Below are 24580 nucleotides of genomic sequence, written 5' to 3' on the forward strand. Positions count from 1 at the left end.
AAAATCAATACTGTAAATGCTTTAATATATCATGATAAAAATGAAAGTTGTAATAAATGGGATAATATGCCCATCTGCCAATAAATTTGCAATAGTTTCTAAAGAACTGAATTTTGTGAGAGACTCCATTTATTACAGAAATGTGACCCACTAAAAAAACACTTTTATCCAAATGAGGAAGTTTTCACTCAAATGTTTTCTCAGGCTTTATTGAAAACGATGTATCAGTGGCAGAGCCTTTATTGTCTAAATATAGTACCTAGATAGTGTCTATCTGGTGTCCACAGCTGTTTTCTCTCTCCCTTTTTTTTATGAAGCATGCCTATATGAGGGTGTGTGTGAGTGTGTATATGGGCTCTGACAACAGTAGTGGTACTGTGCAGTTTAACAGCAGCAGAAGCAGCAGCAGAGGGAGAATGGTCAAACACATGTTCTTCAATCTCCTACTACTCTGGTCACTCAGCCAGGACATTTATATAACTGGACTGACACATGATGATCCAAAGGTAGGCTTAAGATGAACAATTTAAGTGCAAAATGTGTTAAATTGTTGCAATTTATTCAATTATTTTAGTCCATAAAGTTGCACAATTACTCATTTTGAGATCTTAGACACTGGTAAGATTGTTTGACTCTGGTTTCCATGGTTCACTCTGATTATGATTAATGTTCCTTTCATTTCAAGGAGCAGTCCTGGAACAACCAGAGCCTCTACTCTGTCCCCCTGGATTTGGATGTAAGACTTAGAAGACTAGACCTGTCCAATAACTTCATCAGACAGTTGCACACACTTGTTTTGCCATACTTGGAGCAGCTGGACCTGAGCTCCAACCAGCTGGATCTCATCTCCGAGGGGGCTTTTGAAAACCTGGCTCAACTTGAAGAGTTGAATTTGTCCAGAAATGCGCTGAACAACAACCTTGGCAGCAACAGCAAAGCTCTCCAATCCGCCAGTAGACTGAGGAGTTTGGATATATCAATGAATGGTCTGAGTGATGATGCAGTGGAGCTTTACCTGCGAAACAAACCTTCTCTTGAACAACTCAAGATGACTGGTAATGCTTTGATAAGACTTTCATACAACCTGTTCAAGGAGAGTAAAGCCCTGAGGGCCATCACTATTGACGACAATCTGATATCAGTAATAGAACAGGGGACATTCGAACCACTGACCCAATTGGAAATGCTAAGCTTGGCCAAAAACAACCTTGCACATATCTGTGACTTTAAATTACACCAAGTTAAATATCTAAATCTTAGTCAAAATTCAATGGAGTTTTTTGTCACACGTGAGGATGACCAGTTGTATTGGCTTGAAATTCTTGATCTGAGTTTTAACAAACTCCTTTATTTCCCAATTGTTCCAAAGATGAACAATTTGAAGTATCTTTATTTACAGAATAACTTGGTCGGGACATTAAATTCAGAGGCTACGATGGTATCAGAGGCCAACTCTCTATACAGTGAAATTACCAATGAGAGAATAATCAGAAAAAATAACCTACATGCAAACTGGAGGTGGATGCCCCTGGTATACCTTGACCTGAGCTATAACCACTTCAGGTCTTTCCCACTGGAGACTTTGAGCCTTCTCTCATCTTTAGAAACGCTGAATTTCAGCCACAACTGTCTGGAAAATATTATCTGGAATATCAGAAATTACAGTGATTCAGAAATCCGGCGGCAGCTTTTCTTTCCCTCTTTAAAGCACCTCGAGCTGCAGAGCAATGGACTTGCATATATTTCTCCACTCTTTCTCGATGCACTCACACAAATAGATAAAGTAAATCTACAAGACAACTCCGTGCAGCCTTGCGCTCTCATGGACCATTTGACAAGCTCTCAATCAACACAGCAAATAAATCTCAACACAGCCTGTGTTGCCTTCAGGCGGTTAAGAACTCTTAAACACCTCAGTCTCAAAGAAAACAATATAAAAATGCTCCATCCAAACACATTTCAGGAAACCTCTTTGGTTTCCCTTAATCTTGCAAGGAATCCTCACATGGTAATGCATGTGAGCGCACTAGATGGTGTGCAGGAAACTCTTCAGTCCCTAATTATCAGTGAAATAAACATGACCAGCTCTGATCTATCATTACCCTGTATGCCATCATTAACACAGCTTGACATATCAAACAACCGTCTTGATATTATTCCCAGCAGTTTTAGCTGCTCTCCTCTGGCAGAAATCGACATAAGAAACAACAATTTTGTGTCTTTAAACGTTTCTTTGATTTATAATTTGTCCGAACACCTTCATCTCATGCATATAAGTGGAAATTATTTTAACTGCTGTGACAGTAAATGGCTGAGGATCCTAGATGAGACAAAACTGGCTGATATCAGTGACACTGATTGCTTTACAGGTGATGGTAAAATCACAATGAGGATGACAGAGTATCTCAACAGCACTTTAGTGAATTGTTTGCTCCATGGGAAAGCACAGGAAGTTCACTTTGGGCAATTATTAATCATTGTTTTGTTTGTGATTGTCATATTAACCGTATTTATCATATCTAGCAGGAAGCTGTGCTGCTCACAAAAATCATTTTTAGTGTGATACGTAAAATGTCCTTGGTTTATTGGTTTTTTGTGCATTGCTCAACATAAGGGTTTGCAGAAAGTAAACAATCCAAATACAGTCAGTGAGAAACTGAAAACAGACCTGAGTAACTGAAGCATGTTTCCTGTGAATTTCACTTTGCATGACCCATCTACAGAAGTGTGGCTTAATGGCTCCTCAGGCTGTAAAAACAAGCAGACCTTTGCTTAAGTAAATGAAGTAATCAGACACATGGATCTATTCTCACTTCTACTTCACATTACTCGTCTGTCATACAAGTATCACGCTGTGAGACCTGCGTAGCTAAGATGTTGTGATTGAAATTGGCTCTCTCGAGTCCCAAGATGTGTGGTTACAGTGCGTGCCAAATCACTAATCGGGCTGAGAATTATTTTTTTTGCCCCATCCTTCATTGTGAAATGTTTGTTTGTAACTAAAACTTTAACCTTGGCTCAAATTTCTATGACGTCCATGAAGCCTTGCACAATATTCCCAGAATCAAGACTGACCTCATAAAATCAATACAACACCTTGTAGGAGTTTCTGTATAAACATGTATATATTCTTAACCAAATACAACTTCTTCAAAAATGACTATACACAAGATCGATTTTCAATATCACTATCTGCATCTATTTGTGTAGAATAATGTATAATGTATGTGACTATGGCCCTGAGGACTTTATCAAATATGCGGCAATAGATACTGTATATGCTCTGCTGTCTGTCGATAATAAACATGCTGGATCTAATAATCACAGAATGTTGTTAATCTTGATTTTAGAATATGAATCACCCATTTCAATATCACATTTCCATATCGCCACATAAATTACTGGTTCAGAGGGGAAGAACTTGAATCCCAGTCAGAAACTCTTGACTACAAGAGGAGTACTATCATTCAGTATGTGGTGCTTTCTCATTCAATAAATCTAACTGAATTTGGACCCACTACTTAAAGGAAATCAATCCCCTCTGTGTATCACATAATCATTAGCATGAGGTTAAACTAACAACACGTGCATCAATTTTGAATTTTATCCCACACTGCAGATCCACAGAAAAGGGTGAGTAAGGTTGATGCAAATAAATACATATAAATGAGGCCTGTTGTAGTGTAAAATACATCTTAAACGAAAAGCTATCAAGAATTCAGAAACGTTATTTACAGTCTGGGCAAGCAGCTTTGTGTGCATGAGTTAAGAAACTACCTCTACAAAAATATCCTGTTATGCAAATTCTTTTGCTGTCTACCTATTGACTCAACTTTCTACTTTAAACTGATGCAAGTGCCATTTTGCAATTCTAATACCTATTACCACTCTGTCCACTGGCTACAGCCAGGCATGTGATCCTAGCATTAGTATCAAAACAGCCAGGATGCCTATCCATCTTGCTCTTGAGCAATATAACTGTAGGAAATGTCTTGGTTGCCCCACCCACAAGATTTAGGTACTAGATCAAGTAGCAGCTTGACAAGTTCAAACAAAGAGCACTCAAAGAAAAGAACACTGTGTGTATAGTATTAGGTGTAAAACCATAGGAATGCAAGTAGCAAATTGTATTCATTCTTCTACTTGGCAGTTAATGGTAGCTGGCATTTAGATATCAGCTGCAGCTTGTTTGTTAACACACCACATTAACTGTTAGCTCAGTAAAACTTGTATCACTGACTCATCCATACAAGTAAGGGTTTGCCATCCTTGAACCAATTCAACCTGATGCTATGAAAACCCCTCTGTAGAGAGATCATTTTACAGCTGTAACATTTCCTTCTTCAGATGCAGTACAAGTCATACATCTTGTTTAAATAAAATCCTCTGTCCTATTTGCTCTGCTGCGAACTCATTCCTAGATAAAGTTACTATCTCAGCACCCAGCTGTTAGTTCTGCTTTCCTTTGTCTGTTTTTGAAATATGCTGACCAATAGTTTTACTAACAGATGCAGTCTACTGAAAAAAACTGATGATATAAATACTGACTCACTCAAGGAAAGACACGGTGCCATGTTCCATAATAAAAGTCATTCTCCTATGCAGATTATTACAGTAAGATGAAAGTAGTCTATCCTCTTCGGATGTGTAATTTTATGAAAGCAAAATACATGAGGTGTCACCTGAAGGCCCATCGAGTCACCCATCACAACAGAGGTACCTGCTACTCCTGAGAAAGACATTTCAAGAAGCCCAATGAAAGCCCACGTGATGCTGGTGGTGGTGAGGCAGCAAGGCTGTTAAAAAAAAAAGAAAAGACAAAAACTTCACAAAATGAGAAATAAGTTGGAGAAAGGGCTCTCACCATCAGATGAGTTATAAACACAGTGAAATGAAAACTAAAACGAAATAACTAAACTGTCCCTGCGCTATCCTCCAGAAATATCGACCGACAAAATATCAGAAATGATCTGACTCAATGCACAAAGGACAGGAGCTCCCCTGTTTTCTGACTGGTGTCTGCCTTATCATGTTGCCAAACATTGCACAACAGACGTCAATCAAAGAGACACGCCCCTAATTATTCCAATCTACTCAATTATAAAATTATTTTCAGATGACACTTGATCACAAATGAGGTTGGGGGGTATTTAGCTATTTACACCGAGAGTAGTGAGAAAAAAAAGAAAGAACAAGTAGTAGGCTATTTCATAAATTGACGTTTTTTATGTGAGCCAATTACTGTAGGTGTGAGCCATAGGTGTGAGCCTTTTTTTGGAGCCAGTCCCCCAGCGGTCATTATGCGCACTGATCACACTGGGGGTGGGATTGGGTTCCACACATAGACTGTACATTTGCTGATGTTTGCTAATGAGCCGATGGGACTGTGATACAGCTGCAGTGTTACTTGTGTCATGATGTAGGTAGTTCCATCCGGGAACAGATGATTTTGACTCAGAAATGTGTAAGCAGCTGCAGCAGACTCCTGACAGATCTGCTCAAAGCTTGGACATGTCACACAAACTTGGCTGGCTCAGGTTTGTGGCAGTGCCCAGTTGCCACCTATGGTTGCCACATGCAGAATGATTTAGCTCTGTTGACCAGAAGGTGCCGACCTTCAAACACGCTATAATTTAGCAAAATCCACCATTCTAACATTAAATAGATTTTTCCAAACTATGGACTCGTCAAATATGTTTTTTTTTTTTTTTTTTTTTTAATCGCCGCGCTCTTCGCCACTCACGTGCTTGCTTGCACACGTTCACGTGGCAACCAACCGCACTCACTCAGGCAAGTGTGGCGAAATGGGACGGCTAACAAGGACAGCGCATCTTAGCTAGCCCGCATGGCGGCGAACGTCTCTGGCCAAAGATACTAACCGTCTTTGACTTAGCTTACATCAGCCAGCAGCAGCAGCCGGCGGCGGCAATGCACCTGTAAGTTGGATGCCAGCCGCCAATCAAAATCAAAAGAAGAAAAAGAAGCTGCAGCAGCCGCGCACCCACATCTCCACCTTCACCCCCAACTCCAGCTCCAGCCCCAGCTCCAGCCCCAGCAGCGCAGCGGACAGACTTCCCTCCCCGGCGCCCATGGCTCCCATGGCTCCCCCGCAGCAGCAGCTCGTCCTCTGCCCGCCGCAGCCCTCCTTCACCGCCCAGAAAGTACAGTTGATTTACAAGTTGTTTCTGCTGGAGAACGCCAGGAGTACCGTCGAACAAGACCTCAGCAGCTTCACCAACAAGGTGATGTTAAAACTATCTCTCTTTTCGCATGTTCGGTTATAATTTTCAGATTGTGCTAGCTAAGTTAGCTTACAGGCTCACAGGCCACATGTTCTCATCGGCGACCGCCAACAGGTGAATTATTATTTGGCTAGCTAAACTACTGCACTTAGAAGTGAAACAAAACACTGTTGTTTGAATACTGGTCACTTGTATGTCAACTATCCTGTACATTTCCTGGTAAATAGTAAAGTCAACTCCAACAACTGATAGATTACTCAAACATAATGTTTGAGTAATCTAGAAAAATATTTTTCTCATGTCTTTCTCACTTTGCATTCAGACCTATGAACAAGTCCAAAGTGTCCTGCATTCATCTTCTAACTCCAGCAAGTTCAGCAACATCTTAGAGGCTTTGGATGTGAAATGTCAAGTTATTGAAAACATTTCAACATCATTAAAAGACTACATAGTTGGTAAGTCAAAAAAACATTTCATTAATTTAACTGATAGTATTGTATGTGAAAGCTGTCAAATGTGACAGTTTCAATGTGTAGTATGGATATAGCAAACATACAATGTCTAGACTTGCATTGATTTAGGAGAAGATTTTTTAGTCCAATTTAACTTCAGTGAGTGCTATCTTTTTCATTTTTACAGAACCACAAGTTTGTGTCCAGCCTACTATCAAAAATGGGGTGAGAGCAAATCAAATACAGCCACTCCTGGAGACACATGTTCTTAAGTTTGGGCCCATGTTGCAGAACGGGCTTATTGCAAGCTCCATAGCAAAAGCAGTCCAGGTGCTTGGAGCCGCACTGTCCCCTCTGCAGATCAAACGTTTCCTCATCTCCCAGCCTGCTGTGGTCCAGCAGGATAAAGTGATTTGCAACATCTCACCTAGCAACAATAGCACAGTTCAGACTACAAGCTCATCCGGTCATGTAAAGACTGAAGAAAAAGAACAAGCTGTTATTTCTGAGGAGGAAAGTGAACCAGATGCTTTGACTCTGCCACCTGCCGTTATTCAGAGTCCCGAGATTAAATCAGAGACACCACAGTTAATACTACCACCAATACAAGCTATATTCCCAGAATTCTGTAACCCTAAACCCAAGGAAAGAACACCACTAATAGGCTGGGGATGGGAGGAAGATGTGCAGGTGCAACACCAAAAACAAACATCCTCTCAGCTGCTGCACTTCCTCAGAGCCAAGGCGAAAAACATGGGTTCACTGGAGGTCACTGTCATGCAGTGGAGTAAAAGCACAAACGCTTCAGATTTGCCACAGTCTGCGTCACCTGCCGTCAAATCCCAAAGCTACCACCAATTCAGGCATGTTGTGACGGGCGGAGAGATGGAAGCACTAGCGCCGAAAACGTTGCATGCAGACCTTGAAAATCAAGCCCCGGTCTTCAGAGTGAAGCGAGTGGAGTCAAGTGGCTCTCTGACCTACACTTGTGTGATTGCAACAAAGACTGAATTATGGGATATTGGAGACATCTTCACAGGGGTGCAACAAGCACACTCTGACATCAGCTCAGTGAAAAATGAAGACTGCCAAAATGAAAATTCTCAAGCGGAGAACTCTTGCATAAACAACCAGTCAACACCCCCGACTCTCCAGCGCTCAGAACCTGAGAGAGAGAATAATTCTCCCGGCACGAAAACACCAGCAGTCGATGGTGTTGCCATTCCCGAGTTCCATACCAAAAGGTTTGAAGAGACTGAAGTTGTGGTGTCTCATATCGTTAGCCCAGGCAACTTTCACATCCAACACGCAGACTCGCACACGAAGCTGCAGGCCCTTGTCACAGAGTAAGTTGTTCAGCATGGATTCTAATCTCTTGTCTGCTTTTTCTCAGCTTGTCTCAACCCTCACTGATTCCCTGATCATATTAACAGAACTTAAAGAGCCACTTAACTCTTTTTTGTTCATTACAGCTTTCTTTGTAGATTTTTTTTTTCTCTTTTAATAATCCACATGTTTCTGGTTGTCATTATTTTTTTCTCTTTTGCAGCAGATGGAAAGCCAGTTGTTCATATGCTGAGCAGAACTGCATTCCAGACATTGGAACCCAAGTAATGGGTTGGTTCCCTCAGCACGAACAATGGTGCAGGGCTCAGGTGACGAAGATATGTGGTGTGAGTGGAGGTGGGTTTAGTTTTGTGTGTTTGGCATGGTTTTTGCAAATGCATACCTCTAGATGGTAGCAGTGTCACTTTGCCTTCCTGTAGCCACTACGGAATTTCATACTGTATTTTTTCCGTTGTTGATTTGCTCTGCTCTCTGTCTTCTGGATGTAAGATAATAATTCCACTGATGCTGAGAGGGAGACGTCAATCAAGGTGGAGGTGAGGATGCTGGACCACGGTGGCACTGCCTGCCTGTCACTGCTGAACATCAAAGAGCTGACACCAGACATGGCTGCCCTTCCCCTTCAGGCCGTGCAGGTCTCACTAGCTAATGTAAGCAGTTTCCTGCTGATATTGCAGCACTGTTTGCTTTGTAATTTTCCACATGTATGTAAACTAGCGACACAAACCTCTGATTGATGAAAATGTTTTTCTAAGACAGGCGTGCAAGATTATCCCTCTCAGGATTTGCTTACATGGAAATGGTTAATACACTACACTCTGCTGTGAGAGTGTAGACTCAATTATTGGCGTTTGTCCACATGATTAGTCACAGCCTTATCTATTGCTCACTGATAAAAGGAAATGAATTATCTCAGTTCATGGTATTTTGTGTCCGTTTCCTCTCCGCCTCAGGTGACGCCTGTGAATGGGAGAGACTGGTCTGAGGAGGCAGTGGGCTGGTTCAAAGCAATGGTGCACAACAGGACACTCTATGCCAGACTTTATCCTCAGGGGTCCAAAGTTACAGTCGAGCTGTTCTTGGAAAAGGGAAAGCTTGGAGCTATGAGGTAATTTTAAAACAGCCAATTAATGGCAAAAGTAAAATTAGCATGAACATCAAGTGGCAAAAAAAAAAACGTTGATTCACCCGGATTGACCCTTTTTACTTGATAATGCTGGCTATCATGGTACAAACTATTTATTTTGCTAAATTAAGAAGGTTAATGCTCGACTACTTGACCTTTTTATAATGAGTATATACAGTTTTGAAGCTAGTAATAACACAATTTGTATTGTAATGTTGGTTTTAGGAGGGGTGCCTCACTGTCTTTGAGACTGGCCCAGAATGGACATGCAAAACACAACAAACTGAAGAATATTGGTCTTGTGAAAAGAAGTAAGTAGAGTCACAGTTTGTCCATTGTTTACCCGAGATTTCACATCTACAGCAGGGGGCAGTGTATCCTGTGTGTGGTCATAGCAGCTCTCTTTATTGTGTCCATCTATCACTGATATCCTCTCCTCACTGAATCTCCAAATAAGACCATTAGTCCCCTGCGAGTTAACCCAGAATACTGCTGCTCAGGTTCTTACTAAAACTAAGAAAAGAGTAAATTTCTCCAGTTCTCAGGTCTCTGCTCTGTTTCTTGGTCAGATAGTGTTCTGTTCCAAGTTTTATTTATTGTCTACAAGTCACTCACTACAAGATCTGGGCCCCAACAATGTTTCACAAATGTGCCATGTACTGTAAATGAGCTGAATAGGTCTCTTAGCTGTGCGGGTCAGTTGGTCAGTTGGTGGTGCCCACAGTCAAAACTAAACGGGTGAAATGTCTTCCAGTCATTATTCTTCCCACTACTAGAGGTCAAATCTGCTCAAACTGCAATTGGCTTTAGAAAGAAGCTAAAGCTGCTCTACTCTCCCCAGCCGTAATCTATTTTTTAAATCTTGACTTTTAATGAGACATTATCTATTTTATAATCTGTTTTTATACTGTAGGCTTTTATGCTTTTTATGTCGATTTTTATGTCCCTTTTATGTCTCTTAAGATGCTTCTTTTATGTCTGTTAAGCACACTGAGACCTCTGTATGATAATGTGCTATACAAATTAACTTGCTTCACCTTGTCTTTTCATTTTTAGGCACTGTGCAACTTCAAATGAGAAAACAGGACTCTGACTGGGAGAAATACCTGATCTCGTGCTACACTCAAAGTAAGCAATAACTGAAAGCAGGAAATGTTGTAGCTTTGTTGAGACGACGTCTCACAAACAACCCGTGTTTTGGTCAAGTTAAAAAACAGATGGAAGTCAGCAAACAAAAATGTCAGTCACCGAGACATTTAAGAATTCTTACACGAGAGCTTTGAATTTGTAATTTAATTTCAATAGACCATGTGTGAACATGTGAACATAAAAGAGACTTTAGGTAAACATTGACAAACTGCTGTGATTGGCACATTGCATTATTAAGGTTCTTCAAGGATTTTAAAATAACACACAAAAGGTATTTATACACATGAAGTAGACTGTACCAGCTTTCTTGTGTATTTAATGTCTTTAATTGCAGGGTAACCACTACAAAACTATGTCTTGTGAATATAAGTCTAAAGCTATGTGCTGTGTAACATAATTTGAAACTTGAAAATTTGTTTTTTGGTGTTTTCTCTATATAAATTCCTGTTTAGAGTCTAGAAGTTATGACTCTTTTAAAGCAGTGATAGGAAAGTCATAATTTTTTATATGAACAGATGCCAAGTTGTGGTTTGTGTTGTTTTATTTTGAAAATATTCTTCCACTTTTAAAGGGATAGTTCAACATTTTGGCAAATTGGCCCATTGCCATAATCGCTATAGTCATAGCAGTAGGTTCGTTAACTTTATTTGTCGGTGTAACCTATTTTTAGAACGGTGGAGTGGAGCGGCAGGCTGCTCAGAGCTATGCTATGGAGGCTAATGGAATTTCTTGGTTTCTCTCATCAGACTCATCAAATACAAAATCCCAAAATCCCAAAACGCTTTTGTAGACAAGGTGTGACCTGCACAATCACCACGCTATGAGATAATAATGGAACGTTACGAAACGGAGCCGTTTTCGAGGTAAATACAGAGTCTGCTTGCTGAAAAACTGTCCCTGAACGCAACACACATCAGCGGTTTTGCATGAATTTACCTCTAAAACAGCTCCGTCTCGTAACGTTCCGTTATTATCTCATAGCGTGGTGATTGTGCAGCTCACAACTTGTCCACGACAGCGTTTTTGAGTTGTTGGGTTGTGTATTTGATGAGTTTGATGAGGGAAACCAAGAAATTCCCTTAGCCTCCATAGCGTAGCTCTGAGCAGCCTGCCGCTCCGCTCCGCTGTTCTAAAAATAGCTTACACCGACAATTAAAGGTAACGAACCTACTGCTATGACTATAGCGATTATGGCAATGGGCCAATTTGCCAAAATGTTGAACTATCCCTTTAAACATAGTTTTGTACACCTTTCTCTGTACTGAAAACAGGGAAGTTCCTTGGGTCCTGATTTATTGCAGCCTCTTGATACTGCCAGTACAGTTAGATTACCAACCCTCTTGTTTCATTTCGATCTTTATTTTGATGATTGCTCGTAAACCCATCTTGATTTTGTACAATGGCAAATCGTTTTATTTTGTGCAAATATGTATTTTTACATATATTTCTGTTTATAATAAAGATCTAAAGTTGTGTGCCCTGTCTCTCTATATTGTCGAGTAGTGTATCTTGCGGAGAATATAAATGAGCTTTAGTTCATTCAAAGAATTACCAAGCCACGCAAACCCTCCCACTATATCTGTCATAAGTGACGCAGAAATACCCATGGCACAGTGAACTGCTCTCGGTCATCTGATAGTACATGACAAACGACCACATTGTGTTTTTGCATGCCTTCAGTTTGTTGTTACTGTAAATAATTGTCTCTACTGTCACAGAGGGGAGTATGACCAGAACAATTGGCGAAATCACAATATAAAGAAAAATAATTTCAGATCAGACTGAAGTGAGTTTGACACCAGATTTGTTAACATTAAAATAGCTCATTCATAGCATTGTACAGTATAATATGACGGAAGACGGAGACAACTGTAGGTAACTGAAATTGAGTTGAATCCAATGGATGAATAATTGTTGTCTTTTGCTTATTCTTAAATAAGTCCTTAACTTGGACCTGGCTATCAACATTTTGGAATTAAGTTGTATTCAAAACTAATTACCGTGCTATTCAGTAGTTAAGGCCAGGATGAGTTGAAATTTCATGAAATGGTTTGTTGAATTCACTCACATTTTATATTTACAATAATCACAGTCATGCAATACACCCTGCATACCGTATAAACAATGTTATCATTAATATAAGGCTGGTTTTCACCTTTAATTCCATTAGTCTTTTTGAAAGGTCTGTGTATTTCCTGGATGAATTTGCAAACCTGCGAGTGAGTCTGTGCTCTCAATGACAGTGGCTCAGGTCAAAAGCTTCCTTCACTTGCCTGCCCCGCCAAGCACAATAAATAATGTGGCAGGCTGAGGCCTTTTGTGTCCACACAGATTCCTTCTTTTGCCCGGGGTAGGCGGAAATCGAGGCGTTTGATCTGAATTCTAAAGAGTCTTGTTGCAGCCCAATAAAGGACGCCATTGTATGTAAATAGTTTATATAAGAGCATATGACTGCTACGGTGCAGGGCAGTGGCTAGTGGCGGAGGAATGATTAGCATTTTCCAAACGCAGGGTGTTCTCAGTCCAGCCTTTTGGCTTCCTAAAAAAGACAATATTTTCATTCATTTCCACCTGTTTTGTACACATTTTTGTGTACCACCCGAGCTGAAGGTAAACTGTGTGTTCTATCATTTTCACTCTTTTTTTTTTCCTACTAACTTTCAGTGTGCAGTGAGATCAGCTCTTATGTGAGTGATGGCTGAACTGCCTCAGTGCCTCGGCTGGACAAGTACTTGGCATGATGCAGTTTAAACTATCATTACCCTTTAGAGTAGTCATATTTTAATGTATCAGCTTTAAAAGAATGTGACCATTTGAATTTTTTTATCGAGCAGCGTGGTGAAGCCCAAAGCCTTTCTTACAAACAATGAGATCTCTCACATCTTAAAATAATTCTCATAATGAGATGGATGTCTTGCTGGTTCCTTGGAGATATTTGCTGGCAGTCTGTCAGTCTGTCTGCAACTGGGCTGTAGGTCAGTTTGGGAGTAGAGTATTAATACAGGGTGACGTGATCACGTGGCTCGGTGAATGTTTCGCAATTGGCTTCGACTTGTTGCGTCCTGTGACGGTGCATGTTGGTAGGCCATCGCCCCTGCTTTTATACGGCCAACGGGCTACTTGGCAATTCTTGTCTGTTGTTCCTTACTCTGCCAAATCCAGCTTTGATGCTCAGGCCACACCTCAAGATGGTCATCTTTGGACCCGGCGCTGCTTACGCCGCTTGCACCGCCGGCTGAGCCTGGTAAACCTCTAAAAACTAATGTTACAACAGTTAGACTTTTGACTAAATTATAAGGCATTTGTCAACAACAGTGATTATGGCTAAGGTATTTAACTTAATAAGCCATTTCTCCAAAAGTGACTGAATATGAAGTGCTCCAATGTTAATTTTCTTAGCTAATTTAATTATTTAGCTTTTTCTAAAAGAGGCATCTTGATTATTTTTCTGTTTTTTAATAAAAAATTGTTTATATCTGCATGACTGAACAAAAGCTGAGCTAGAAAGATGGTGTTGCCTACATCCATGTAACCTTAACTGAATATGTACGATTATTTTTTTGTGCAGACCTGGAGTCGAAAATGAACTGGGGGACCTTTTATGCCGTGATCAGCGGCGTAAACAGGCACTCAACTGGAATTGGACGCGTTTGGCTCTCGGTCATCTTCATCTTCCGTATCCTGGTCCTGGTTGTTGCTGCTGAGAGCGTTTGGGGAGACGAAAAGTCTGGCTTCACCTGCAACACCCAACAGCCCGGCTGCAACAGTGTGTGTTATGACCAGTTCTTCCCCATCTCGCACATCCGCTTGTGGGCGCTTCAGCTCATCCTGGTCTCCACCCCTGCCTTGCTGGTGGCCATGCATGTGGCCCACCGACGCCACATCGACAAGAAGATCCTGAAGAGGTCGGGTCGCGGCAGCCCCAAAGACCTGGAGCACCTCAAGAACCAGAAGTTTCAGATCACCGGAGCTCTGTGGTGGACGTACATGATCAGTATCATCTTCAGAATCATCTTTGAGGTGGCTTTTCTCTACATCTTCTACTTGATCTATCCTGGCTTTAAGATGGTGCGTTTAGTGAAGTGTGACTCGTACCCTTGCCCCAACACAGTGGACTGTTTTGTCTCCAGGCCGACGGAAAAGACCATATTCACTGTGTTCATGCTGGCAGTGTCTGGGGTGTGTGTGCTGCTTAATCTGGCTGAGGTGGCGTACCTCATAGGCAGGGCCTGCAAACGGTGCTTACAGGGCTCTGATGATGAGTCCAAAGTTGCCTGGATAAGTCAAAAATTGTCTTCTTATAGGCAAAATGAAATCAATCAGCTGATAGCAGACCATTCTCTCAAGTCTAAATTCACTGTGACCAAAAAGAGCCCAACTGAGAAGGGAGAGAGGTGTTCTGCTTTCTGAGTCTCTGCCTTCCCTTTTCCCTTTAAACTAATTAACAGTAATCACACATGTCCCATGGAGCATGTTGCTTTATGTTGCATATTCTGTATATCCGATCATTGTCTGCATCCACATGACGGCCATTTATTTATCCGTTGTATGGTTCAATCGCTTCTCGGTCCATCTGTTTTTTTTCTTTATCGGTTTTTACTGACTCCAGTTGCTGATGGAACTTGTCTAAACTATTTGGAGCCAGTGCTGAAGGTTAATGGCCAATACCAATATTTTCTCAAGTTTTAGCTCATTTACTACAAATCAAACATTGACACTATTGGCATTTCTTTCTTTGCTAGATTTTATCTGTTTTTATTCCTGTCTTTGATGCAACTTTTATTCATTTCATTGTATAAAAAGCTGCCAAGTTCCCAAGGTGGGAATATTGCTTGAGCTAAACAAGCCTTGACCGTGAGGATCATGCTCCATTTATTCGTGTCAGAGTTTTATTGTTGCGTGGCAGTTCACTTTAATGTGTGGATTTGATGAACTGCTAGAAGATGTACTTGTTAGAAGTGCCAGCATAGCTGCCAAAATAGTTTTATTCATGAGCTATGACATAGGTAAATCCAAGCCAGAACACAAACATCAAGCACAAAACAGAAGTGTTATGGTAGAAGTTTTACATGAATATTTATTTATTTATTTATTTTGCACTCTAAAGGCTGCTGTTTGGAAACCGACGCCAGTTTTGGGTATCAGTTTCTCATTAGCACATGAACGCACCATCTGAAACATTTTTCAAATTCCTCCATATCATTTGGCATCTTTTACAACAAAACTGTAGTGTTGACATTAAAAAAATGAAAGATGAATAAACAACTGAACTATGTTGTGTGAATAGATTTCCATACCATACAGAAATTAAAGCAAATGGCTGGCAGTACAAAAATTCCCAAAAGTATAACAACAGTGGAAACTGTCATGCCTGTAAAACTGTAATGTAATGTATTGTAATCAAGATTATGAGATATGAGAAATAGTAAATGTTGCAACATGTGCAAAAACCTGTTTGGATCTTGAAAAGAACCAGAGATTACTGTAGAGATTAAAATGCTGGATAGGAAAATTGACTTTGTAATTTAATTGAAAAATAATACTATTCTGTATTGTATTTAATCCAGTCTGAGTAAAAGCTGGTGTAAAATATTGGAGAGAAGGGTATTTATGAGTGAAATGACTAATAGGAACAGTACCATTTATTTAATTCAGTGCTAAAATACTTGAGATTGAGATTTAGCATTCTGCTCTGGAACTATAAGAGTTGGTGCTAGAAAACCAAAGAAAGTTGAAAAAAAATATCAACAGGAGAGAAAATGAATTCAAACACTTCTACATCCGGAGTTTTTCAATTCTTTTCACTCAGAATTTTCCACATCCCAAAAGAAATATAAAGGTGTCAGTCAACCTTCATCGTGCACTGTTTACAGATACTGTTGGAAAATGTCACCTTATGTTCAACTGACGAAATGGAAAAATTACATTCATTCATGCGTTGTTATTCTTCTTCACTTGTCTGCTGGGTCACTTTTAGAATATTGCAAATCCCAGTACTGTACATATGTCTGTAGATTAGTATAACGTTGTATGCGACTGTAAATGCCACCTACTTACTTCGACGCAGCTTCTGTTGAGGTATTTTCCAGTTGGCTCTGATAAATGTTTGAAGTTGACCTACTTTTTTAACAGAGACCCGTCATTGTCATTTGGCACCTGCTTTCCTTAACGTTACCCTGCATAGTTTGTCATTCAGTATCTCTTTGGTCCTGAAGGTATAATATCCCGTACGCTGGTATGTCATGAAGTTAACTTGTTTTTATATACGTCGTAATGCATACAAAAACCCTGATGTTGATATGCCTAAATGTACATATTATCAGTTTACATCCAAGTAAGCAATCCACATGAGATATACAATGGGTCAAAGCTATACTGTGTGTACATTATGTAATATAAAGAAATAAATTGCCTGATAATTTGTGCACTTCATCCACTGATTGTTTTGTTTTTTTACTCAGGTTTTTTCTGAACGGATTGAACAAAATCGATAAAGTAATGAATGATGTGAAAGGGATTTCCATTCAAATTAGTATAGCTCATTTTATTTCTGATACTTTGAAACTTTTTTCTGACTTACCTCCTCGCTGTAACGTATTTGTAATTTGAGGATGCAAATGGCAACCATCTCCAAATCACCTCCCTCAATGCCCAATGATAGGAGAGACCCTCGTGCTATATTTAGGACCAGGAGCACTTGTGGCCAGACTGACTTAGCAGACAACACCGTTGGCCGACTGCCCTGTCACTCATTGTGACAAGCGAGTAGAGGGGCTTTAATAGTTTATATTAGAGAGCTTGCCCTCTGCCAAATTTAACTCCTGGGGGTGGGAGGTGTGAGGGTTTGACGGAGGGCAGGCCAGACGTGGTTGAGAGTGCATCCGGTTGGTTACGTGTGTGTGTGTGTGTGTGTGTGTTGTGGTCAGTAGAAGACCCCAGGGCCTGGATCCTGATTCCTGCTTGAGCTGTATTTGAAGACAGAAGACTAGACTCAGTGGGTTTGCTGGAGCGAGAAGAGGTTGTAGCTTGCATGAGTCCGCTTTTCCTGTCCATTCAAGGGCATTGCTGGGGGCCCGAAGATCAACTTTGCACCGCGGCCTGTCAGCGGAACAGGGCGGCCTAATGGACCCTCACAGACGTGTAGTGCTTCACCGCAGGGGATGTGTAAGCTGACAAGGTGAGTTTAACCAGTAAATATGATGTATTTGAGAATTTTGTGGGCTTAAGTATTTGTTCTTTCATGGGTTAAAGTTAAACTTTAGACAACTTGTAGTCAAAGGCTGCAGTTACGGCTGTCCTAATACCAGCAGTTCCTTGTTTCCACACTCGTTCAAAAACCACTTCATTTTTTATTATCTTCAATATCTTTTGTCATAGTGAGTTACAGACGTTTGATATTGAAAGCATACCTTTGTTAAAAATACAACCCAGTCTGCACTTACTATAAGACTCGATTTATTAGTGGCTGCTCCCTAAACATAAATTCACCTGCCACATTTCAGCAGCTATCAGAATTCATTCTCTCTCACAGCAGCATACGCTAAATTGGCAGCCCTGCCACTGTACAGTACATCCATCAAATGACAGAATATATTTATAACATAATGTGCTACAGGAACTGACGGTACCGACATTACTCAAATGTTTCTGATTCGCACTCTTACCACATCTGCCTGGTGTTTGATTTCACTTCCCGTGGATCATGTGGCTGTGGCTCGGGTCATGGAGGCCAGGAGCCGCAGGATCATGACTTGAACTGCCTTCCTCCCCTGTCCACACTTGCCAAATATATACCCTCCTAAAGTAAATGTAATCCTGTATGCGTCCACATGTTAAAGGACACTACCTGCTTGGCAGCAGAGTCCCACAGTTGTACATAAGTAACTTGGCTCCCTAGACACTCATTTGGTCTGAGCTCTGCTGAACGTGGTAAGACTTTGTTTTTTACGTAGAGCAAACTTTGCTCGTTACGCTGAAGTTTACTGTAACACCTACAGTAGATCCCTTTTGTTTTCATCGTGAAGTGTATTTTCTATACAGAAATTTTAAAACTTTTTTTCAATGTTTCTGTAGTCCCAGGTCTGAGCTCGCACAGCCATGGGGGACTGGAACCTGCTGGGAAAGCTTCTAGAAAAAGCCCAGGAACACTCCACTGTGGTGGGGAAGGTGTGGCTCACCGTCCTGTTCATCTTCCGTATCCTGATCCTGAGCGCTGCCACAGAGAAGGTGTGGGGCGACGAGCAGTCGGGCTTCACCTGCGACACCAAGCAGCCCGGTTGTGAGAACGTGTGCTATGACATCACTTTCCCCATCTCCCACGTCCGCTTTTGGGTGCTGCAGATCATCTTCGTGTCCACGCCTACGCTGATCTACCTGGGGCACATCCTCCATCTGGTGCGGATGGAGGAGAAGCATAAAGATAAGGACAAAGAGAGGGAACACGCACACCACTCAGACAAACAGGCCCTCATTGTGGAGACTCACCACAAAAAGGCTCTGGTGAGGGACGAGAAGGGCAGAGTGCGCCTACAGGGGGAGCTCTTGCGCACATATGTCTTCAATGTAGTCTTTAAAACCCTGTTTGAGGTGGGCTTCATCGTGGCTCAGTACCTCTTGTACGGCTTTGAGCTGAAGCCCATGTACACATGCGACAGGCCGCCCTGTCCCAATGTAGTGAACTGCTACATATCCCGCCCCACGGAGAAAACCATCTTCATCATCTTCATGCTGGGGGTGGCCAGCGTGTCTCTGTTACTCAACCTCATAGAGGTCTACCACCTGGGCTTTACCAAGTGCAGACAGGGCATCGGCTTCAGGAGAGCCCAACAGTCAACTGAGAGTATTTCCAAGGCGCCCAGTGACACTGCTGTGCCCTTTGCGCCCAGTTACGACGACTACTTCCACGGGCACCAAGTCCAGTCCGCCTACCCTCCCGTCCCCAGCTACAACCTCTCCCCTCTGTCCGAGGCCACAGACTCGTCCTTCCACCCTTACCACAGCAAAACGGCTTACAAACAGAATAAGGACAACTTGGCTGTTGAAAGGAGCAGCAGCAAGCCAGAGGAATGTGACCTGAAAGGAAAGAAGGGAGCAGGATCAGCCCCTGGGTCACCTACGCAGGCCAGGCCCAGCCGCGGTGCCAAACACAGCAACAACAAGACTAGAATAGACGATCTGCAGATATGAGGAGGTTTATGTTTCTCTGAGGGGTCTTAAATTGCTGTTAGAGGATCATATGTTGTTTGGACGCATTCATACATGTTGGACTGACTCTCCTCTTGAAGATGGCACAGGTTTGACTCATTCCAGCTTTGAGGGGAGTGACATTTATAGGGCACATGAAAAGGCTGCAGTTGTTTTGTGATATGTAATAAAGACTGTGGCTCAACAAAAGCATTTCTAATGAATTTCTCTGTCCCTCAATCCTTGAATGGATCTTTCTTTCTTTCCAAAAACATGATTAGATTTCACATTAGATCGTAGCATAAATGTTTAATGTTACCTCACTTGTGGCAAACCCATATTTTCAGCAAATGTTCAAATGTACTGGTGTTTTGTGAAGTGATTTGTGAAATGGTTTGTATATTTTCCACTCTTCACTGTTATTACTGTTATTCAAAATCTATCAAAACAACAACAGGCTTTTTTTTTTTTTTTAAACCACTGAGCTTATCTCTCTCTTTTTCCCCAATATGCAATGAATGTGAATGAACCCTGCCCAATTTTTTTTTGGAACAGGATCCAGGGCAGGAACGTGTTCAGTACCAACCTGACCTTGTTTAAGGAAATCAGATAGGGCAAATAGTTAAATTTAACTTCCTTTAACTGTTTTGAGGTCACCATGTAGCATAGTTCACTTGCTTAGACTTGAAGTGAAAAGTTGTGCAATACCTGACAACACATTGGACACTGGAGTCACTGTAACTAATTCCAGGACGCGCCTCAAAAGAAATTGCACTGGTCTCAGGAGTTCCCGCATTCTCTGTCTTTTTTATTGCGACAGCCCGCAAGTACATAATTATAAGCACATTGTTTTGTTTATCTGTGTTTATATCTGTGTTTGTGTCGTTAGTTTTCTGTAAAGCACTTGGTGACAACCATATTTGTAAAACTGCCTGAAATAAACCTGTCTTAAATTTGCAAAGTGAGCAGTGCGTTTGTATTTATCTCCAGTCTTTATCAGGAACAAGGAAAACCGCTTCACTGCAACACAATAAATCATGATCGACTCAGAGGCAGACAGTGATACTGGTTGTATTTAATATTCACACAGTAGCTCCAACACACAGTGAAGATCTGCAGCTTTGTTTCTCAAACAGAAAATTTAAATTTCTCAAGAACTGAAGCCGTGAGTCATCATTGTCTACGCACACACATTTATGGTTGTTAAAAACTGACAGGCTTGAGAGAGAATAAAAACATTGTGCGTAAAGTCTTTCCTGTCTACAGTATGTATCCCACACATGCACATCTCGTACTCACCAGGAAAGCACAGCACACAGGCATCTCTTCTATGTAAACCTTGAAATTAATGACATAGCATGAGGATGACGAACAAGCTCTTCTCATACTCCTGGACTGGTTTGTTCGTGACTTCCTGTCATAGATTGGGAACAGCAAATATGTTTTTTTTCTTTTTTTTGTGTAAAAGTATTTAAAACAAAGAGTTTGGTTTCTCTCGGCTGGAGATTACAGTGTAGTCTGGACATACTATCTTTTATTTTAGTGTGTTTTTGTGCCAGGAACAACATATTTCAAATCTCTGATATGTCACTTGAGAGAATAAATAATGGCATCACCAGACAGAACCATCAGGAGTGTTATTTATTACAAATGTCTAAAAAGAACTGTCACATCTGATTTTACAAAAGGGAATAAAACATGAAATTTACTCACAGTTTCTGGGAGACATACATCATCTTAAAATACAATAAAGAGATCATCTCAGAGACATCTTTGAGAGGAATTATATGTTTTGGAAATGTTGACAGATGAGCAGATATGAGTGATGACTATGGCTGCATATCCAGCACTTTGAAATGAAATCCTTTCTAGTGTAAGGCCAAGATTTCATGTCAAGACATTTGGTCCATGATAGAAGGCGTACAGTATAGCACATTTTTAGAGATGCAGAGCATGTTCCAATAAATATCAGACTAGCACATCATACAGCATTGTAATTTAAAGGCTTTTAGTTTGACAGAATATGATACTGACTGTTTCTGATTTTACTTTGTGGTACTTCTGCTTTTTGTTAAGATGAATGAGAAATGAACGTGGGAGCTTCGGCTCTGTCTATTTCTTGAAAATGCAGTACATAAATCAAGGAGCTCAACCCATATAACTAAGGCCTGCTTCAGTAAAACTTCATAATGCACGATATTTATCTCAAGCATTTACTGAAAAACTACAAACATGAAACAGGATAGCAAATACATTCAGGAACGTCCAGCTACACATAGCCATGCCCTAATTGCGCTTAAACTACGGAACTGCTTAGTGTTAGCAAATAGGCTAACACACAGCACAACAGAGATCATAGACATTATAACAAAGACAAATGATAAAATCTATGTGGAGAAAACTTAATTACTTAAGAACCTCACTTTTTCCACACTCTACTATTAAAAAAATATAGACCACCACCCCAAATACTCCACTTCTGAACACCCCCTTCCCTCTTTTCTCACCCCAGATCAGTTTGGTACTGTCTGTAAAAGCTTGACACAGTGAAAGAGCTACAGGAGTGTCAAAGGTGTAGTTGCTGCTTATTTACTTTACCATTCTCATTAGAGATAATGGGCTATTTTTTGGACTTTCAAATCCCAATGGGAGCCATAAGCAACGTTAAAAGTGCTCTGAAGGAGCCAACAGCCCTCCAATTACCTTTCACTTCAATTAAAAACACTAAAGCTCAAAACACACCCGTGTAGTCGTGCATGCGAACACTGCATACACTGCCTAATGCAGAACACCTACACAAACACACTGTCAGCTACGCTTGTATAGTCCATGGTGACATGGCTGGGGATGCTTGGATCTTCTAAAAAACATGCACAGTAATTATGCTATCTACACTTAGACCCTGCCAAACTGCAGCTATTAACAAAAAGCATGTGCTACATGCTTGGGATAGATAAGTGATTCTCTACCACTGTTGTTTTTTCAGTGGCGAAGCCAGTAATTATCCTCTCAAAAGCACCTAAGCAGAGTTTCATGGGAAATAACAGCTCAGACTAATACAATAAAGAGCTGTCTTGGTTTTGTTTAATGGTGGATATAATTTTATGTGTCCAGATGAGTTATTCAATCACTTTATTCAGTTTTTTTCCCCCCTCTGGTGTGGTACTTCATATTTGTTTCCCCAACCAGCTGTATCACAGTACTCTACTGCCCTCTCCCTATCTTTTTCCTGAAACACCAGTCCAGCATGCTGCATGGCAGGGGGTTGTATCTGCTGGGAACGCCACCTGCTGGGCAAAGGAAATATCTTGTATTATATTTTGGCATCTGGCATCTCTTTTTGAATTTCTCTCAACATAAAATACCAAACAGATACTCTGACATATTAGATGATATGTTAATTGTGACATAGCTATGTACAAAATAATTATTCTAATTCTTTATCATCAGGATGTTACAATAACTCAGTGAAAAGACTCCAGTATATCTCTCCTATGGCTTCTCTTCACTGGCTCCCTTTAAAAATGCTCACAGACAAAGCCGTTAATGGTCAGCCACCATCATATCTCAAAGAGCTGTAATATCCCAACAGAAGACTCCTTAACTGCAGGCCTATACTTGGTTCCTAGAGTTTCTGAGAGTACGTACTGTAGGCAGAGCCTTCAGCTATCAGGCTCCTCTCCTGTGGGTTAGTGAGGCAGACATCCTCTCCACATCAAAGATTAGGCGCTTAAATCTTCCTTCTTTGATAAAGCCCCGAACCACCCCTTAGTTATGCTGCTGTAGGCCTAGGCTGCTGGGGGCACTCCCATGATGCACTGAGCACTGATTTCTCTCTCACACACTCTGTGCATTGATATAATTAACTTTTTATTCTCCTCTCTCTCTCTCTCTTTCTTTGTGTCCTTATTCTGCAGGTGTCTCTGACTCTGGAGCTACAGGATTCACATCTGCCACTAGAGTACTATTTATTTCTTTATTTAAGCTGATGTTATGAATGTAACACAATGACATCTATAGCTATTGGTACTATTACTTGCAGTATAACAATCAGTCTAAGTATTATTGTCATTGTGGGAACTGCTGCTCCCTCTCTCTGATATTGTGAGGTCTTGAGCTCAGCCTGCAAAGTGCCTTGAGATAATAATGCAGGCTGTGATTTGGCACTGTACAAATAAGACTGAATTCAATTGAATACAATAGTGGTGTTTATTTAATCCCTGACTGGAGTAAGTGTTCAGTGCTCTCTGGCCTGTTTTCCATCACACTGACACTATGCAGCCAACCTGCTAATGTGTGATAAATGACAAAGAGCCAGAAGCGAAGCCTGCCCTTGCACCAACTTTGTGTTGCTGCTAGGGTAAGCTTATGAAATATCAGCCAAAAGGGAAACAGGGCTTCTGATGTTTGCTGACTGAATCAGTCTGATTGCTTGCAGGCCTGTCACCTCATCACCAACACCAGCCTTGTTAAACTCAATGCAGACTGCACAGCTTAAGAACCAAACTGTACGGGGAGCTACAGAAGAGTAACTGTTGAAAACCGAAGACTCATGTGGCGCGGAGCGAGGCCAACAGGAATCAGCTGCTGACACGGTTTCTGAGGCAGACGTCGTCATCATGGCTTGGCATCTGTCATCTCTTGTCTTTTGCTTCTTTGTTGTGCCGTCTGTGGGAACGAGCCGACTGTTTGCTGCCACCATGTGACAGCTGAGATTCCCTGCAGAAGCCACTCTACAGAAGTATCTGATCAGCGGCGGCCCCGAGAGAGAAAGTGTTTGCTGTTTGGGCGACTTGATTGATTCTTTTCACTATAATTTCTTTCAAGCTGGGGAAAGAAATCAGGGCAATCAATTCAAAGAGTGAAAGATTTCATTTTCTTTGCACACAATATAAAATGTGTGTCACATTAATAGGCCTTTGTGCGCATCCTGTTTTGAAAGAGGATGAACAAAGTAATCAATTTTAATAGTTTAGTCTATAGAACTTTGTTATTGCATGTCAGGTTTGTTAATGTTTTGAAAGTTTAATTTGCTTCTGGTATAAACACTGTAACAGTCCATCTATCTATGACAAAACGAG

General features: G+C 41.1%; 3 protein-coding genes across 5 annotated transcripts; all 3 read left to right on the plus strand.

Moving 5' to 3' along the window:
- Positions 1-416: 416 nt before the first annotated feature.
- LOC310992259 (uncharacterized protein) lies at positions 417-10872 on the plus strand (the record flags this gene model as incomplete). The annotated part of the gene is made up of 9 exons (XM_083980278.1): positions 417-506; positions 686-2506; positions 5904-6242; positions 6986-8040; positions 8244-8377; positions 8531-8691; positions 8995-9149; positions 9393-9478; positions 10224-10872. The coding sequence occupies 9 exons, from the start codon at positions 417-419 to the stop codon at positions 10304-10306; spliced, it is 3924 nt and encodes a 1307-aa protein (XP_083836404.1). The 3' UTR covers positions 10307-10872.
- Positions 10873-12787: 1915 nt separating this feature from the next.
- Positions 12788-14726, plus strand: LOC310992818 (gap junction beta-1 protein-like; the record flags this gene model as incomplete). 2 transcript variants are annotated; one of them, XM_083981023.1, is made up of 3 exons in its annotated part: positions 12801-12926; positions 13479-13560; positions 13885-14726. In XM_083981023.1, the coding sequence occupies exon 3, from the start codon at positions 13899-13901 to the stop codon at positions 14724-14726; it is 828 nt and encodes a 275-aa protein (XP_083837149.1). In that variant the 5' UTR covers positions 12801-12926; positions 13479-13560; positions 13885-13898. The 2 variants fall into 2 exon arrangements, with proteins under 2 accessions (XP_083837150.1, XP_083837149.1); XM_083981024.1 differs by lacking the exon at positions 13479-13560 and having other exon boundaries at positions 12788-12926.
- Positions 14727-16064: 1338 nt separating this feature from the next.
- LOC310992817 (gap junction alpha-3 protein-like) lies at positions 16065-20426 on the plus strand. Of its 2 annotated transcripts, none has more exons than XM_083981022.1 (2): positions 16065-18245; positions 18390-20426. In XM_083981022.1, the coding sequence occupies exon 2, from the start codon at positions 18414-18416 to the stop codon at positions 19500-19502; it is 1089 nt and encodes a 362-aa protein (XP_083837148.1). In that variant the 5' UTR covers positions 16065-18245; positions 18390-18413; the 3' UTR covers positions 19503-20426. The 2 variants fall into 2 exon arrangements, with proteins under 2 accessions (XP_083837148.1, XP_083837147.1); XM_083981021.1 differs by having other exon boundaries at positions 16065-17493.
- The last annotated feature ends 4154 nt before the right edge of the window (positions 20427-24580 follow it).

The sequence above is a fragment of the Trachurus trachurus genome, assembly GCF_905171665.1.
Source record: "Trachurus trachurus genome assembly, chromosome: 10".
NCBI lineage: Eukaryota > Metazoa > Chordata > Actinopteri > Carangiformes > Carangidae > Trachurus > Trachurus trachurus.

Excerpts from the sequence above, each read along its gene's own strand:
- LOC310992817 (XM_083981022.1), top strand. The coding sequence starts at position 18,414 with ATGGGGGACTGGAACCTGCTGGGAAAGCTTCTAGAAAAAGCCCAGGAA.